Source organism: Populus trichocarpa, chromosome 4 (genome assembly GCF_000002775.5).
Source record: "Populus trichocarpa isolate Nisqually-1 chromosome 4, P.trichocarpa_v4.1, whole genome shotgun sequence".
In the NCBI taxonomy this organism is placed as follows: Eukaryota; Viridiplantae; Streptophyta; class Magnoliopsida; order Malpighiales; family Salicaceae; genus Populus; species Populus trichocarpa.
Window position 1 is genome coordinate 15,939,640 of NC_037288.2, and position 19,118 is coordinate 15,958,757.

The window sequence follows — 19,118 nt, forward strand, 5'->3', positions numbered from 1 at the left end:
CATATTTTCAAGCAAGCCATGGCCCAGTTTCAGATCTAATCCCTCCATCAATGATGAAGAAAAGATTGAAAATTGAATTTGGATACCATGTCCAAGACTGCTTTTCATGTCCAATTGACAAGGGTGGTTAATAACTTAGTCTTTTAACTATGAGGAGTATAGTTTTAGTTTGAGTCCTATAAATCTCAGGGCTAATGGAGATTTATATGATCGTTAACTTCAGGACTGTAGGATTAGTCGAGGTGTGTGTAAACTAATCCGGATATCATGTTAATAATAATAATAAAAAAACTTAAGTCTTTTATTGACAACTTTCTCGTGTTAGGTCTAAGCATGAAGCTGAAAATTTATGCCAAATGCATGTATCAGCATCCCTTGTACCTTGCTTGGTAGGCCTCCCTTCTATAAGACTTGGATTGGAAAGAATGTTGCGAAGTTTGGTAAGATTTGGTTAATATACGAGTTTTACTAAAAATCTTTTATTAAAAAACCTTAGTTATTTTAAATTTATTTTTTTATCAAACTATAATTATAAAAGTTATCATAATATCAAACATATTTAATGAATGTTTGATCGTGTGATAGTTTTTTATTTTTTGTTGTGTTTTAAAAGTATATTTCACTTGAAAAATATTAAATTAATTTTTTTTTTTGTGTTTTCTGATTTTTTTATGTGTTAATAGTATAAAAAAATTGAAAAAATTATTTTAATGTTTTTTTAAATAGAAAATATTTTTAAAAAAACTTGATGCACTGTATTGCTAAATTGCTAAATACATGTTTTACACATGTTTCGATTAGTGTATAAAAGTTGGTTCAGGAATGTCATTAACATGTCCGCATAATTATTATATTTTGGTAATCTAGGATTATTGTTATTGTAAAAGTGCTTGAGATATTTTTTTTGAATTTCATTTTTTTTTAATGATTTTTACATCTTTTATCAAAATTATCTGTACTATTATTATTATTATTATTATTATTGGGTATCAGTAGCAGTTGATGACCTTCCGTAGTAAATTAATCCACCTATAAACGTTTTCCATTTGTAACATCCCAAACATGTTCATAATCAAAAGCTAGTTAGGTTTGTGGATTAATTTGGTGATCTTCATCAGCTATTTTTTTTTCTCAATAATTTTCAAGTCAATTGTTGTGAAAGGTATTTATCAAGGAATGCGGAGCTGCACAGGCAACTTGTTTCCATGAAAATTAACTAAATTCCCATAGATAATACCGAGTCCATCAACCACCACTTCTTCTCTGATATACCTAATTGCTTAAGTATTTTTATTTTTTTTAGAGAAACAAAACTCATAATATTCTGTATTAAATTCTTTATTTATTTATATTTTATTTGTATTTTCAAGATTAAACTAGCTTTAAACAACTTGTTTGTGTTTGTTATTGTTGTCCATAAATTCATTAGTAATTGAGTGAAAAGTACTTTCAAAAGCAACCGCAACCATATTTCCAAACATGTTATGATGGATTGTTTGACATCATGCGATTGCCGCTCTTTTTTGACTTTCAGTTTCCTGAGAATAATAAGAGTTGAATCATGTTTTCCTCAATCTAAATGTTGAATCTTGAAAGACAGACAAGGTTCACTTCCTATGTTGTGCATAAATAATTCATGTTAATTATTATTATTTGCACATTAAAAAAACTTTCTTTCTCTAAACATCTTGTTTGTTATTATGGTGCACCAATTATCTCATGTTTGATAATGTGGTTGCGGTTATTTTTTAAAGTGCTTTTCATTTAGAAATGTATCAAAATAATATTTTTTTTATTTTTAAAAAATTATTTTTGATACCAGCGCATCAAAATTATCTAAAATACTAACAAAATATTAATTTGAAGCAAAGAAAAAAATAAAAAAATTTAAATTTTTTCAAAAATATTTTTGAAAAAAAAAAAAAGAGAATGATTCGATGACAATTATATTTGTTTTATTATTCAATATTTGTTTTACCAAACATAGTGGCAATCAAAACAAAGAGCAAAAACTCTGTTCAAGAGAGAAATTAAAGAAGCAATAACCAAAAAAAATAAAAAAAAACTTTTCCTCTCTGTTTTTTTTTCATTTTAAGAATACAGCATTGCATAGACCATCCATAGCCTCTTCTTACATAGAAATTAGAAAGGCTGAAAAATGTGACAGAGAGAAGAAAACAAGGGAGTTAGGTAAGGGTAAGGTATGCTCTTTTCCTTCAAGACCTTCTAGAGGACAAGTCTAAATCCTCAAATTTAATTAAATGGGATCGAATTATTGTATTATCAATGCAACTTATCATATAATAAGACTTACTAATATAACGTAAATAAACTAAGAGATAAAGTAATTTAAGGAATAGACAACATTAAAAAGGGACATGAAGCAGCAGGACCAGGGATTTATGAGAAGGGACAGAGGGTAGTTGTATGTCTGACATAGCCCATCTACCTACCAAAAGTCCCCCTTCATGTTATTATCTAACAGGACACATGATTTATCAATGAGACCCACCACAATAAACATACTTATATATATACACATCAATTAACTTTAATAATATTTTTTTAAATCTTATTCATATTCTTAGAACCTTATTTGAGATCAACCTAGAGTGAGATTTGAATTACAAGTTCAGAAAATTGACCTCTTTTTTTAATAAAATAATGTTATTTTAACAATTTTTTTTTAAAAAAATCAATAAGTTAATGATAAAATTTTGACCAAATTATTGAATTTTTAACTGGATGAATCAAAATTTTTTTTTTTTAATTCAAACTAGTCTAATTTTATAATTGGCTATCTCAAGTCATCTGCCTGGTCCAAATTTAAAACAATGATCCTAACTTAATTATTGGGTAGTTAATTTATTTGTTAATCCTATATTAAGGTTGAGATTCAACTTTTATTTCATGTCATATATATATATATATATATATATATATATATATGAAAATGTCTTTTCTTGAATTACTTGGTACATAATATTTTAAAAAATAATAATTGAATTATTTAAAAATCATCTAATTCAGTTATATTTTAATTTTGTAATTAAAAACAAATGTTGTCAAATATAATGAGAAAAACCCTACAGTTTCAATATTTCAATCCAACATAAAATATTAAGAACTATTGGATTAATTTAGAAAATATGGCTTCAAAGTAAACAAGTACATAACAAAACCTCTAAACCTTAAAATTACCCTAAAAACATATTCTAATTAATTAGATGAGTAATGAATTTCATACTAAAACCTTAATAGAGAATATTATGAATATCTATGTAATTATGTCGTTGCCTAGAATAGCTTATTTGTTGCCTAGATTAGAGATGATTGCGTTATTCTTATCAACATATATTTTGGCAAATATTGTAGATAAAGATAGGATTCATATTTCATTTTTCTTTTCATATATAAATGTACCATTCACAAGATTCATATAAGACAATATTGTTGTTCTTTAATTTTCTTCATGGTGTCAGAGCATTGATTCTCTTCTCTCTGCTTGTTTTTGTTATTTATTTCTTCCTTCCCTTGCTTTGAAAAACAAAACAAAATATTTTATAGATGGAGGCTCAAAGGTGGTCCATCTTCTAACTAATTTTTCTGATGGTGATATTAATACATCTCAAAGATTAAGTTTAGTATTGCTAAATAAATTCAATTTCCTTTCTTGATCGAGGGCAATCACTATCGCTCTTGGTGGGAGATCAAAATTAGGATATATCAACAATTCCATAACCTCTTTAGAAGTGGATGCTCCAGAATATGAGACATGGTTGTCCAAAGATCAGTTGGTTATGTCCTAGATTCTCAACTAATTGGAGCAAAACCTTGTTGAGATTTTTAGTTATTCTGAATCCTTTTTTGGATCTTTAGAATGCTATTCGTGACATATATGGTAACCAAAACTACTTTGCTAGGATTTTTCAGATTCATCGCGATATCACCAAGCTACACTAGGATGGAAAGCTGTTTGTCCAGTTATTAGGTAGTTTGAAAAGCTTGTGGAATGAACTAGAGATGTATCACTCACATACTGTTGATACTATGGTTTTGTGAAAAGAACAGAAGAGAATCAAAATTTTTAGCTTTTGGCTAGTCTTAGCCCAGAATTTGAAGATTTATGGAGCCATATCTTGATGAACCCAAAACCACCATCCTTGAAAACTGTTTGTCTAACCATTCAATGTGAAGAAATATGTAGGAAAGTTATGACTCGTGATATTAATCCTATCCTCTCAAATACTCGTGCTTATCTTACCTAACCATGTCCATCCTCTGACTCAAGACCTTATAAGGACAAATGTTCAAACCTATAGTGCTAATATTGTCATAATATCGGACATCTAATGGATCATTGTTGGCTCCTTCACCTAGAAATAAAGCCCAAGTTTGTAAAGGATTAGAGGGGATACAAAAAACGAGTTACTAATCATAAAGCTCATCTTGCTACCCATTCCACCGAAAGCTTTACTTCTAATCCTGTTGTATTGTTGAATGACTTTGCAAACTATCTACAAGATATGCATGGTTAATGGAGAATCCAAGATGATGTCTCCAGTCAAAAACAAAATCAGTCGGTTGCTCTTCTTAGTCACTTTGCTAGTTTTTTAGGTGATGCATACTTGAAAACTAGCCAAGGTATTCTGATTGCTTTTATGACTATATTAGAACATGATAATTTGCATGATTTTTGGGTTACTGATTTTGGTGCCACAAATTATATGTCTAATAAATTAACATTTATGACCTTGAATAATTTTCCATTTCTATTTTTGTATCTGTAGCTAATGGGAAAGGTGCGCAAGTAAAAGGTAAGGGAACAATCAAACTAGTTTCAAATAGAGTAAAGTGAGATGTTTTATATGCTCTTTCTTTTCCTTTCTAGTTGCTTTTTATCCGTAAGTTGACATCTATTCTAAATTGTCAAGTTATATTTACTAATTACAAAGTTGTTTTTCAGGACTTTGTAACCAAGAAGATGATTGGTTAAGGATTTTATTTACATGGCCTTTATTATTTTTCTCCTGATTCTCCGGCTTCCAAGGGATTTCAAGCTACTTTCACTCCATCATATGAGCACCTTGTTGTTTTAGGATTAAGGAAGCACAAATACCTAAGAAGGGGAGTGAATTAGGTATGCAAGGTAAAACTATAAATTAATTTTTTTTATCTAATAATCTGCAATTCTAAACACTCAATCAAATGCAAAAACAATAAATAATATAAATGTGATAATTAAAGAGTGAGAGCTTTGAGAGACTACACCAAGATTTATAAAGGTTCGACAAACTGCCTATTCCTCTCCTTAAACTTCCATTCAAGAGTTTCACTTTATACACTGGTCTTCTTAGCGAGTGAGACCAAACAGTTAGACAATCTTTTTACGGGTGCAAGATCAAACCCAATCTTTTTATAGGCTTAGGATCAAACTGTTATTCTTAATCTTTTTACGAGCTATAGACTAGAAAACATTTCACTAATACTTGTTGAAGGATAAGTATTAAACCACTCATAATTTTATCTATATGAGACTTTTCGAAGTGTTTAGAGTGTCATTTACATTTTCTACAATATATTCTCTTAGTAGAGTTGATTAGAATAACAATTAAACTATTTAAGAGGATTTTGTCAATTCACACCAAACGTTGTTTTTGGATTATTACAAGTGAAACAATGATGTTATATGTTTTTTATAGAGGGAGTATACTTAGATTTTTTTCTTAGAAGTTCCACACTTGTTTTGGGCAAGTAAAACGCTATTTATAAGCTTAGAAGAAGACTAGTTGTTAAACACAGTTTTTTGCCTATTAGTAGAATTGATTAGACCGTTTTATAATTAGTCAGACTATTCTTGAAGAACCCTAAGAGTTTATGGAATTTTTCTAGAAACAGACTAGTCGTTTTGAGAAATGGTCAAAACATAAAACAAGATTAATTTACGTGGCACACAATCATGTTATATGTAGCATATTAATATATTCTTTATTAAATCATTTAATCATTATTACATAGCATTTAAAAGTTTTATGGAAGACATCATAAGTAATCATTAATGTTTTATTATCCAATGTTTAAGTTATCATCAAAAAATATAATTAAATCATTATCATAGCCATAAGGCTAACATACCCCTTATGACATTATTGTCTAGCACACATTCTTCAAAGCTTGTTCTTAGCAAAATAAATCCGGTTCTAATTAAGGAAGCTCTTAATTGTGAGATTTATCATTTCTAAATCATCTAGACGTTCATTTAATTCATCCTTATCTCAAACTACTCATGCATTTGAACTTGTACATTCAGATGTATGAGGATCCTTCTCTACTTCTCTTTATGGTTTTAAGTATTTTGTAACCTTTATCGATTATTTCTCTAGAGTTACTTGGGTGTACTTGTTGAAAACTAAAAGTGAAGTATTTGGTTGTTTTAAAGATTTTCACTTGTTGATTACTAATCAATTTCTAGCTCACATTAAAATCTTTTGATTTGAAAAAGACACAAAATATATGTCTAAAGACATGACACAATATTTGAGTTCTAATGGCATATTGCATCAGACTAATTGTGTTGGCACAACCTAACAAAACGGGATAGCATAATGTAAAAATCATGACTTACCTGAAACAACTCGGGCAATAATGCTTCAAATGATTGTTCTCAATTGTTTTTGGTCTCATAGAGTTTTTACTGCTACTTATCATGTCAATCGCTTACCTAGTTGAGTGTTGAATTTTAAATCCCATCTTGATGTTTTGCAACTAGATTTGTCTCACCTTAAGGTTTTTGGTTGCATATTTTTTATGCACTTACCAATTGCTCATCGTGACAAGCTAGATTCTCGAGCCATTAAGTGCATTTTTCTAGGATATTCTTAGACACAAAAAGAGTACAAATGCTATGATTATATTTCTAAAAGACTATATGTCTCCACAAATATCTGGTTTGTTAAAGATACCCTTTATTAAATCAGGGGGAGATCATACTCGAGTTATTTCCATTACCTAGTATTGATACCACTCACTAGCATGCCAACCCTATTTTTTATCATCAACCTGCTAACCCTGTTCTTAACTCATTTGGAAATCCAATCACAACACTACTATCCAGCACTGTTCACATGAACTAATGTGTAGGAATCTTCTAGCTCACATGATGAATTGCCATCTTTTAGAAGAATTTCTCATCAAACTCGTCAACCTCTAATAAAAATACAAGTTTATATCACATATACTATTAAATATCATGTCACTAATTTCTTATCTCATCACCAACTATCTCCTGATTATTTTGCTTTCCTTACAACTATATCAAATACTTATGAGCAAAAGGATTTCCTAGAAGCCCAATCCCAAGCTGTATGGCAACACGCTATAAATGAAGAGTTGACAACTCTAGCTGAAAGTCACACATGAAGTATAATTCTTCTCCTTGCAAGAAAATAAGCAGCTGGTTATCAATGGATATTCAAAATGAAGTTCAACTCAGATGGATCAATTGATCGATATAAAGCTCATCTTGTATCTTAAGGTTTTACTAAAAAAAATTAATGTTAACTATAAAGAGACATTCGCTCTAGTTTTCAAGATGACTGCTATCAGAGTTCTACTATTTGTTGGTATCAATCATGGATGGTCATTGTCTCAAATGGATGTAAAAAATACGTTCTTACATACATATCTAAAAGAAAATGTGTTTATCTGGACACCTTCAAAATGGACATTTTAATTTGGTCTGTCAACTTTATAAATCTATTTATGGGTTGAAGCAAAGTCCTTGTGTATGACATGCAAAATTAGGCATTGCTCTTGAAGTTCTTGGCTTTACTAAAAGTTCAATTAATTCCTCATTATTTGTTCGACTCGGTATAGTGGACAAACTGATTGTTCTTATTTATGTGGATGATCTTATTATCACTAGAAATAATGGTGACTCTATAGCTCAACTAAGAAGACTCTTTAACAACAATTTTCGATTAAGGACCTTAGTTCTTTGAAGTAATTTCTAAGCATTGAAATGACAGCCTCTAGCAAAGATTTTCTTTCTCAATCAACATAAATACATTGTTGATTTATTACAAGATGCCCATATGTTATATACTAAACCACGGTCTACTCATCTGGGCAATAAATAGGCACTTGATTTTTCAAGTGAACTTCTTGATTCTTACTGTAATTATCAGAAGCTTGTTAGTAAACTTATTTACTTGACAATCACACGACTTGATATTACTTTTACAGTCAATCTAGTCAGCCAATATATGCATGCTCCAACTGTTCAGCATCTTAGTATGATAAAATATATCTTACAGTATCTCAAGGGCATAATTGGTTGTGAGATTGCTATGACTTGTCATGATCACACTAATATTATGGGCTACACTTATTTGAATTGGGCAGGTAATACACTTGATTGTCAATCTACTACTGAATATTATATTTTTGATGGTGGTAATTTAGTTTCCTAGAAGAGTAAAAAACAACATGTGGTAGATTGCTCTATTGCTGAAGAAGAATATCATGTTATGGCCTCTACAACATGTGAATTGATTTGGATTAAGAGTCTTCTTGCTGATTTAGGTTTTACGAGTGTTACTCTAATGATACTTTTTTGTCATAATCAAGTGACCGTGTATATTGCTTCTAACTCGGTGTTTCATGAACGAACAAAACACATTGAAGTTAATTGTCATTACATTCATTACCAAGTTCAATCTAAGCTTATTCAGACTCGGTATATATGTACTCATGATCAGCTAGCTGATGTGTTCACCAAAGTTTTTTGATCTACTCAATTTCACCGTTTATTAAGCAAACATGGATCCAGTGATCTAGTTTGAGGGGGAGTATAGAAAAATATTCTGAATATGTATGTAATTATATTGTTGCCTAGAATAACTTATTTGTTGTCTAGATTAGAGATGATTGTGTCATTACTATTAGCGTATACTTTGGCAAATATATATCATGGACAAAGATAGGATTCATATTGCCTTCTCTCTTCCATTTATACTTTTATTGTTAAAATATAACTTGCATATTAGGTGGTTAAAGAGAACTTTATCCCACATTGAAAGGGAAAAAGGTTTTGTTGTACCTTATAATGTGAGGGACACCAAATCAATATATTTAGATGTTGGAGGGAAGATTTGAAGGGAAAGCTAAAATTGATGGCATTTGACATTTTGTAACATAAATGATTTTTATTTTTATTTTTATTTTTAGAATTAATTAATTATTATAGAATGTATAACATGTATATCTCTGAATAGGAAATTAATGTAGGATTATTTCAATGTTGTTAATCCCTACGGTTACTGCCGTATTCTGCCAACCTAAGTCATTCTGTTATTCTCAACTTGGTATCAGAGCCCTAAATAAACTAAAACACCTCTTCTCCTCTCTGTAATGGATCCTTCTCAGCTGGCAGCCATCTCTTCCTCTGCAGCAGCACTGGTTGTGCCTTCCTGCACTCCTGTCGCAGGACCACTTTCTTCTTCAGCTTCAGTTCTGCAGTGGCCACAACATACAAATGTTGGCCATGCTCTTCTTAACCCCAATAATGCTCCTCTGCTGCCGTCCTCTTCTGCTGAAGCCACTGCAGCTTCTGTTGTGGCAATTGTGTCCCTCTCCCACACTCATTAGGTCATCTATTTGAAATTGACAAACACCAATTATTTGTATTGGCGAATGTAGATGAAACCATATCTCTTAGGCCAAGGAGTTTTCGGCTTTGTTGATGGTTCAAACTCTTGCCCCTCTCCACATATTCTTGCTGCCGATGGTGTCTCTCTTCAGGTATCTCAACTCTTTCTTCGTTGGAAACAACAGGACCAACTCATTCTAAGTGCCTTGCTCTTTTCACTATCCATGGAAGTTCTTCATCTTGTTGTTGATTGTCCAACCTCATGTTCTGTCTGGCACACACTTGAGCAAGCTCTAGTTTCTACATTCAATTCCCGTATTATGCAACTTTATGGCTCACTTCAAGACCTTCGACAAGATGATGATTCGGTAACTCAATTTCTACAAAAAGCTAAGACTTTATTTGATGAGCTAGCAGTTGCTGGCTAGCCTATTTCGCTAACCAATTTCAATCTATATATGTTTCGTGGCGTTCGCGGAGAATTTAAGGACTTAGTGACAAGTCTTGTTGCAAGGGCAGATCCTCTACCATATGCAGATTTGCTTATTCATCTGCTAACTCATGAATTTATTCATAAATCCTCTCATTTTTCTATGGGATCTGCTGTCATTCATGCACCATTGCTGCCCATGCCAAACATCCTACCTTCAGCACTCCTCTCTCACCGTCAGCCTTCTGCTCAGTTTGGACGCAATAGGGGTCGTTCTTATGGCAGTTGGCGTCCTCAACAAAACCTTCACAGAGGGTCTCGAAATTCTGGCTCCAGGCCTGATTTTCGTAGCTTCCATAGCACTCACAGCAATGACAACAGACACATCAGCTGGAAGGGAAATTGGCAGTGCAACAGGGGATCCAATTCCCGCTGCCAGTTATGTCAAACCTTCGGACACACTGCTCCTCAGTGCTCCCAACTTCAACAACGTGGCTATGGACAACAACATAGTGCCAATCTGGCACTACATAATTCTGCAGGTACTGCTGACTGGTTTCCGGACACCGATGCAAATCAACACGTCACACCTGACCTTGCAACCTTGACTACTTCAGAACCATACAATGGTAATGATAATTTGCATGTTGGTGATGGTAAGGGACTTTCTATAACTCATATTGGCCATACCAAAATATATAACCCACATCGTTCGTTCACTTTATCTAATGTCCTACATGTTCTTGCAATCACGAAACCTATGCTTTCTGTTCAGAAATTTTATCTCTATAATAATGTTTATTTTGAGTTTCACCATTTTCTGTTTTATGTCAAGGATCTCAACACCAATGAAGTACTCCTCTCAGGACAGAGTAAAGATGAAGTCTACACTTTGTCCATGTTCAGGTCTTCCGTCTCGTCAATTCCTCAAGCCCATAGTTATTAAACCCGGCCCGGGGGTTGACCTGGCCAAGGGGCCGGGTCCCGGGTTTCAGGGGTCAACCCGGGTCAACTCGGGTCAACCCGGATTAACCTGGAAAAATTAAAAAAAAATAAAGTTTTAATATTTCATATGAAAAAATCCATGTAAATATAAATTATACATATTATGAAGTTTAAAAGAATATTTTAAAATTTTTTTTATCCCACATTAAAAAGATATTATGTTAAGCTTTTAAGTTAAAGTATTTAAACTAAAAAAGTTTTTTATCCCACATTGAAAAAACATAACTTTTTTCCTTGGAAACATAGAGTATATATATTAATGGGTTTCAAATCCCACATTGAAAAAACATAACTTTTTTTATGGGAATATGGAGTATATATATGAAAGGGCTTCAAATCCCACATTGAAAAAATATTATGTTATCCTTTTAAGTTGAAGTATTTAAACCAAAAGATTTTTTATCCCACATTGAAAAAACATGGTTTTTTTCATGGGAACATAGTGTATATATATGAAAGGGTTTCAAACCCCACATTGAAAAGATACTATGTTATCCTTTTAAGTTGAAGTATTTAAACCAAAAGGTATTTTATCCCACATTGAAAAAACATAGTTTTTTTCATGGGAACATAGTGTATATATATGAAAGGGCTTCAAATCCCACATTGAAAAAATATTATGTTATCCTTTTAAGTTGAAGTATTTAAACCAAAAGGTTTTTTATCCCACATTGAAAAAACATGACTTTTTTCTTGGGAACATAGAGTATATATACTAATGTGTTTCAAATCCCACATTTGAAAAAAAAAAAAAAAAAAAGGGGTCTCATTCGGGTTCACCCGGGTCGCCCGGGTCCCGGGTCGACCCACCGGGTCACCCCGGGTTTGGCCGGGCTGTTGCCACAGCCGGTCTTTTGTTAAATCCGGACCGGTCCAGCCACCGGGTCGACCGGGTCCCGAGTCGACCCGCCGGGCCGGGCCGGGTTTAATAACTGTGCTCAAGCCTATTGGTCTCCCTGCAACTCTACTTCTGCTGATTTGTGGCATCGTCGCCTAGGTCATCCTACCTCTCGTATTTTTCAATTTTTAGTCTTGAAAAATAAGATTATTTGTAACAACAAACGTCTTAATTTTCAATGTCAAAGTTGTCCCTTAGGAAAATCATCGCTTTTGTCTTTAAGACCTACTGGTCACAAAACTTCTGCTTCGCTTGAATTAATTTTTAGTGATGTATGAGGTCCTGCTCCCCTTTTTTCTTCCGATGGTTATCGTTATTTTGTTATATTTGTTGATGCGCACACAAAATATATATGGTATTATCCACTTGTTGCAAAATCTGATGTTTATTCTGTGTTCCATTAATTTCAAACTCTTGTCGAACGTCAGTTTTCTTTAAAAATAAAATCTGTTCAAACTGATTGGGGTGGTGAATATCGCAAACTCTCCAATTTCTTTCAGACTATTGGTATTCATCACCGTTTGATTTGTCCTCATACTCACGAACAAAATGGAACAGTAGAAAGATGTCATAGACATATTGTGGAAACCGGCCTTACTCTTCTAGGTCAATGTAAAGCTCCATTTCGTTTTTGGAATTATGCGTTTGACACTTCGGTTTATCTTATTAAAATATGCCTACTCTTGTTCTTGATAATCGATCCCCTTTTGATTGTTTATTTCAACGGTCTCCTGATTATTAATTTTTACGTACTTTTGGATGTCTATGTTTTTCTTTTTTGCGTCCTTATAATAATCATAAATTGGATTTTCAGTCTTCTCCTTGTGTGTTTTTTTGCTACAGTTCCTCTCACCTTGGTTATCGATGTTTTGACATTGAATCTCATCGCATGTATATCTCCCATCATGTCCGTTTTCATGAACATGTTTTTTCGTTTGACAAATCTGAACAGATTGCATAGGTCTCCACTCAACACTCAAACCCACACACCATCTCCTATTACCATCCTCTCAAATCTAACCCACTCCCCACTGTTCACCGCTCAAAACACACCCCATCCCGCCTCTACCTCTGCCCTGCCCTCACTGCCGATCCAAACACCATAGCCTCCATCTTTCCCTTGCCGCTCACCACGTACATGCATCTTTATCTCACCATACTGTTGCAGGTACAGGTTGCAGCTCAGTGTTTCCTGCTCTCCAGCACGAAGTCATTGATAGTAGTGGGATATCCTCTGGTTCCTCCTCTACTTCTCTTTATTCTACCAGTAACTCGGTTTCTGCAGACTCTGCCTCTGCTGCCAGCCCTCCACTTGCGGTAGTTTCTTCCCCGGCTTCTTCCCCTGGTCTGAATCTGGTGGTTGATCTCTCAGCTTATCCACTGCATCAGGACACCTCTGTGATGCCTCCTTCTCCTGTATCACCACCGTTGCTCAGCCGACACCCTATGGTCCTTAGATCACGGTAGCCCAAAACCGCAAATATGGTCTCCTCTGCTGCAACTAATACAGCTGCCACCCGGGTATTGCTTTTTCCTTCCTCTGAACCTGTTGCCTTTTCTGATACAGATAAATATGTTGCTTGGCATGATGCTATGTGTGATAAGATCAAGGCTTTACGATCCAATCACACTTGGTCCTTAGTGCCTTTTCATCCTTCGATGAATGTTGTGGGCAGCCGATGGGTATATCGCATCAAACGTCGTGTTGATGGCAACATTGACCGTTATAAAGCCCGTCTAGTTGCTAGAGGCTTTACTCAACAGGAAGGCATTGATTATCCTGAAACTTTCAGCCCAGTTATTAAACAGGCCATCGTCAGATTAGTTTTTTCAATTACAGTTTCCCATAATTGGAAGATTCATCAGCTTGATATTCATAATGCTTTTCTCAATGGTGTTCTTACTGAAGAGGTCTACATGAAACAACCTCCAGGTTTTGTTGACCCTACTCTTCCATCTCATGTGTGCAGATTGCACAAGTCACTATATGGTTTAAAACAGACACCAAGGGCATGGTACACTCGTCTGAGTGATTTTTTACTCTCTATTGGTTTCCTTGCCTCCAAGGTTGACACCTCCCTGTTTATCTTATTTGATGACACTAATACCTTTTATCTCCTCGTTTATGTTGATGATATTCTGCTTACAGGCAACAACTCTGCCATGCTTCATCACCTAGTCCAGTTACTAAGCTCTGAATTCAAGCTTCGTGACTTAGGTGATGTTCACTACTTTCTCGGTATTGAAGTTTAGTCTACAGGTATGGGTCTGATGTTGCGCCAACACAAATATATTCTTAACATCCTCACTCGAGCTGGTATGACTTCTTGCAAACCAGTTGATACTCCAGTTTCTCCTTCTAAACTTGCTATACATCCAGATCATCTATTTTCTGATCCCACACGATTTCGTCAAATTATGGGTGCTCTTCAGTATCTTACATTCACTCGTCCAAATATCTGCTTTGCTGTTAACAGAGTCTGTCAGTACATGCATGCTCCTACAGATTCCCATTGGGTTGCTGTTAAATGCATACTCCGCTACCTCAAAGGAACGACATCCTATGGTTTTCATATCACTCGAGGTACCTCTTTTGCTCTTCATGGTTTTATAGATGCCGATTGGGCTGGGAGTATTGATGATCGCAAGTTTACGGGTGGCTATCTTGTTTTCTTTGGTCAGACACCGATTTCATGGAAATCCAGCAAGCAACGTACAATTGCCCGCTCCTCCACTGAGGCTGAGTATAAAGCCTTAGCAGATGGTACTGCTGCGGTCATCTGGCTTCAATATTTGTTAACAGATCTACAAGTTCCCTCCGTCTCTACTCCTATCATTTGGTGTGATAATCTTGGTGCGACTTATCTCTCGGCGAATCCTATCTTTCATGCTCGTACTAAGCATGTTGAGGTAGATTATCATTTTGTCCGTGACCGGGTTACGAAGAAGGAAATTCAGATTGGCTTTATCCCCTTTCGGGATCAACTTGCTGATGTCTTCACCAAACCACTTTCCGCTACGTCCTTTACTGCTTTCAGGTTCAAGCTTCGGGTCGATCCTCCACGCTCAGCTTGAGGGGGCATATTATAGAATGTATAGCATGTATATCTCTGAATAGGAAATTAATGTAGGATTATTCCAATATTGTAATCCCTGCGGTTACTGCCGTATTCTGCCCTACATATATAAATAGGAAAGGTTGGCTAAGGCCAACCTAAGTCATTCTGTTATTCTCAACTTTAATCAATTTAAGTTAATTAATTAAAATTTTGAAATTAATTAATATAATAATTATACATGACATATTCTGCCAAGTTATTGAAATAATTTGAATGAAGAGTTGCCTTTTAAACTTTATAGACACATTGGTCTGAAAAGGTATGTCTCTAAACTTTACAGACGTATTGGTCTGAAATGATGTCATTTTTTTATAAATATCAGTTTGATGTTAATAGAAATTAATTAGAAATAATTTTCTTCTCTCTCTAATATTTCTTTACAAACTCTCTGTTTATGTTTATCAGAAATAAAACAAGATTTCTTAATAAACTTATAGAAGTTGTTTATAAATTTAAGGCTTTACTATATCTTGAAAGTATATTGCTTTAACCCTACACAAAATATAATAGAGATAATTAATACCTTAAAGATAATGATTTTCACGTCTTAAAGTCTATTTACTATACCCAATAACATTACAACTTGTATCATTCACAAGATTCATATAAGACATTAATATTGTTGCTCTTTAATTTTCTTCAAACCTGAATGAAATAAGAGCAAAAACTGGAGACAAAATTCAGTATGGAATATTTTTCTAGAAATTTGGAATAATTTTACAACTTTTGGGAGTTAATGTTTGCAGAGTCTCCACACTTTACACATATATGATGATCTAGCTTCATAATCAAACTGAACTCTAATCAGCATCAAGCATCCAAAGGTCTGTAAAATCTATGAAGATTATCAGCTGTTACTGTTTTTTCCATGGCATTACAACTGCTACATGCTTGACTGTTCTTGAACCCTAGTTTGTAACACAAACATGCTGCTTTATGAACAGAAACAGGAGCACTAGAAGTAGGAGTAGTAGATGTCTCAAACAATTGATGTGTGACCACTTCTTCTTGTTCTTGTTGTTTTGCTTGCTTAAGATTGTTCATAGAAGAGACTAGAGACTGACACGGAAGGCCAATAGAGAGCTCAAGATTGACCAGTTTATGATCTGGATACACTTCTAGTTCTGTTGTCACTCCACTGCTACTATTGGAATCTTCAGCCGAGTCACTGCTGCCACCTACCTTGATAATACTGGAATTGTTTTCCGTTTTGGTCATGTTGCTCATCGTAAACTCAGGCTGCACTTGAAGAAACGAATAGTTTTGTTCTTCCAGTTGAAAATCAGTACTCCTTTTGGTATCCAGTTTGCTATTTTTATTGTTGGTGCTGTTAGTAGTGGTGGTGGTGGTGGTGGAGGAGGAGGTGGTGGTGGTGGTGGATTTGAGTGGACGGTGAGTTTGAGGATCAATTCCACGGGTAAAAAGCTTCCTTTTGATATGAGTATTCCAATAATTCTTTATCTCATTGTCAGTTCTTCCTGGTAGCCTAGCAGCAATGAGAGACCACCTGAAAGATTTTCAAGAAATTAAATAAAAAAAAAGTTGCACTAAAAATCATCATAACCCAGTTGCGATTTTGTTCTAGTCAAAAGAGATATGACCATAAAATTAAGTTCATCAAAAGTTGAATATTGGAACCTAATACTACTTGGCCTTTCGCTAAAGATAGCAAAGTAGTGCATAAATTAAGCAAAGGCAAATTAAGTACTTACTTGTTACCAAGTAAGCTGTGAAGGTTGATGATGAGTTCATCTTCTTCATCACTGAAGTTTCCTCTCTTGAGATCAGGCCTTAGGTAGTTTATCCACCTTAGTCTACAACTCTTGCCACATCTAAGCAAACCTGAACATAAAAAAAAAAAGGAACCAAAATAAAAGCTACGAAGGGTTATCTTCTTGTTCTTCTGCTTCACGGCATAAGAAGTTGGAAGAAAACAAAAGAGAAAGAAAAACTTACCAGCAGCCTTAGGGAGAGATCTCCAACAACCTTCACCTTGAGCTTTGATATAATTAACAAGACGTTCATCTTCTTCTTTAGTCCATGCACCTTTGTTGGTGTGTTCTTTCTCACAGCAAGGAGATCTGCCCATGATTTTTTTTTCCTTTTTGTGGGTGTGTGTGCAAATCAAGAGAGAAGAGAAGTGATGAAGAGACAAAAAATACAAGGCAAGGGAATATAAATGGGAGGTGGTGAAGGTGCAATGCAATTGACTCGGGACCCCTGGCTAACAATTATTTAATGTTTTTTGTTTTCAAGTATTGGCATGGTATTTGACTAAGTTGGTGAGCAAGATGAGTGGTTACAATTAAGTTAGTGCTGGATTTGGTAGGTAGCTCTATTTTATTTTTTTTCAATTTAATTTGTTGGAGCTATTTTTCTCTTCCATATCTTGCATTTGTGTACCCTTTTTCATTTATTTATTTTCATTTCCCTTTAAGGATCACCTAATCTAATCAACCGGAGGGAGTGGTGGTTATGAGGTGCTCTACCTGACCTGCTAGAGTTATAAATGCATGGCCAATATATAATTTTTTTAGAGGTATATATATATATATATATATATATATATATGGTGTTCTAAATCTTGATGCTATTTAAAAATATTATAAGATATAAATATAAAATTATACTTAACCTAACCATACCCCCGCCTTCATTACTTCAGTTTTTGTCCCTTCCTTTTTTAGGCTATGACATTTTGCAGTGAAATCTACGAGGTTATTTGAAAGTATAATAATAATTATATTTTAAAGTATTTTTTATTTTAAAATATATTAAAATAATATATTTTTTATTTTTTAAAAATTATTTTTGACATTAACATATTAAAATAATATGAAAATATCAAAATATATTAATTTAAAGTAAAATAAATAAAAAAAATTCAAAATTTTTAAAAGTACTTTTTAATTGCATCGAGTTGATTTGAAACCAAATTAACATATAATTGGTTTAACTTTTAAAAAATCAATTAACTTGATTAAAAATCTAGATTAACCAAGACGTTAAAACCCAACCATTAATTTATTAATGTTTTTTTATTTTTAAATTTGAATTGCCCTCGAGTTTCGAAACCATGGGTACAAGAAACAAGATACAAACCTACCACAAGGAAATAAAAGTCTTTGAGGGATTTATTTCAGAACGAAAAGGGGCCACACCAAACATTTTTGTTGGACACTTCCAACTCACTTTCACCCTCATCTTCTGATTCCCTTCCTTCCGATATATCTATCATATGGTCATCCTCCTTTCGCACTCTTTTCTTTTTTACTTGAACAATTTTGTTTTATATGTTTCTTTATTATTTTATGCAAAAAAGGGTTCTAGAAGACCACCACAAACACAAACACAAACTTACTCCACTTGCTCTTGTCAATTTTAGGACCTCCGAAGATACAAGTAACTAACTTCCCCTACCTTCCATGATGCCCATCTAATTTTTTTGTTGTTGTCAACCACAAGTATGCATTCATATCAAAGTATGAGTCTGTTTGGTCCTCTAGTTTCACTCACTTTATCAAAATTGTCCCCATGGGTTACTATTAATGCTTAGCAAAAAATCAATAAAAAAACCATTCTAAAGTAATTTTGAACCACATGATAAGAAATGATCATAGTTGCAAAACCAAATCCAAATCAAAACCCAAGTTATACGTCGAGAGAGTTAGTCAATTTTAACAAAAAAATAATGAAAATGATATTATTTTGAGCCATTATTTTATAAAAATAAATTAACATGTTAAAGATTATGTTTTGACCAGGTCAACCATGTTAGCGAGTCAATCTAGATTTTTAATTGAACCAACCAAGTTTTTTTTTTCTTCAACTTAAACCGGTTCATATTACAAGTCAACCTCCGAACCAATCTTGATTTTAAAAACATGGCATAAATAGCTTAACCGTTACATGTGTAACCGGAAACTAGCTAGGATTCAAGTTTGAGTCCTTACAACTACAATTTCTTGATTAATTGTGTAGCCTATTTAACCTCTTTTTTTTTCCTATTCCATTTTG

At 33.7% G+C, this 19,118-nt stretch overlaps 1 protein-coding gene across 1 annotated transcript; it reads right to left on the reverse strand.

The window, feature by feature from the left end:
* Positions 1–15,769: 15,769 nt before the first annotated feature.
* LOC18097760 (myb-related protein 308) lies at positions 15,770–17,298 on the reverse strand. The gene is made up of 3 exons (XM_006384319.3): positions 17,058–17,298; positions 16,814–16,943; positions 15,770–16,608 (listed from the first exon to the last, which is right to left on the reverse strand). The coding sequence occupies exons 1-3, from the start codon at positions 17,188–17,190 to the stop codon at positions 15,912–15,914; spliced, it is 960 nt and encodes a 319-aa protein (XP_006384381.1). The 5' UTR covers positions 17,191–17,298; the 3' UTR covers positions 15,770–15,911.
* Positions 17,299–19,118: the final 1,820 nt, after the last annotated feature.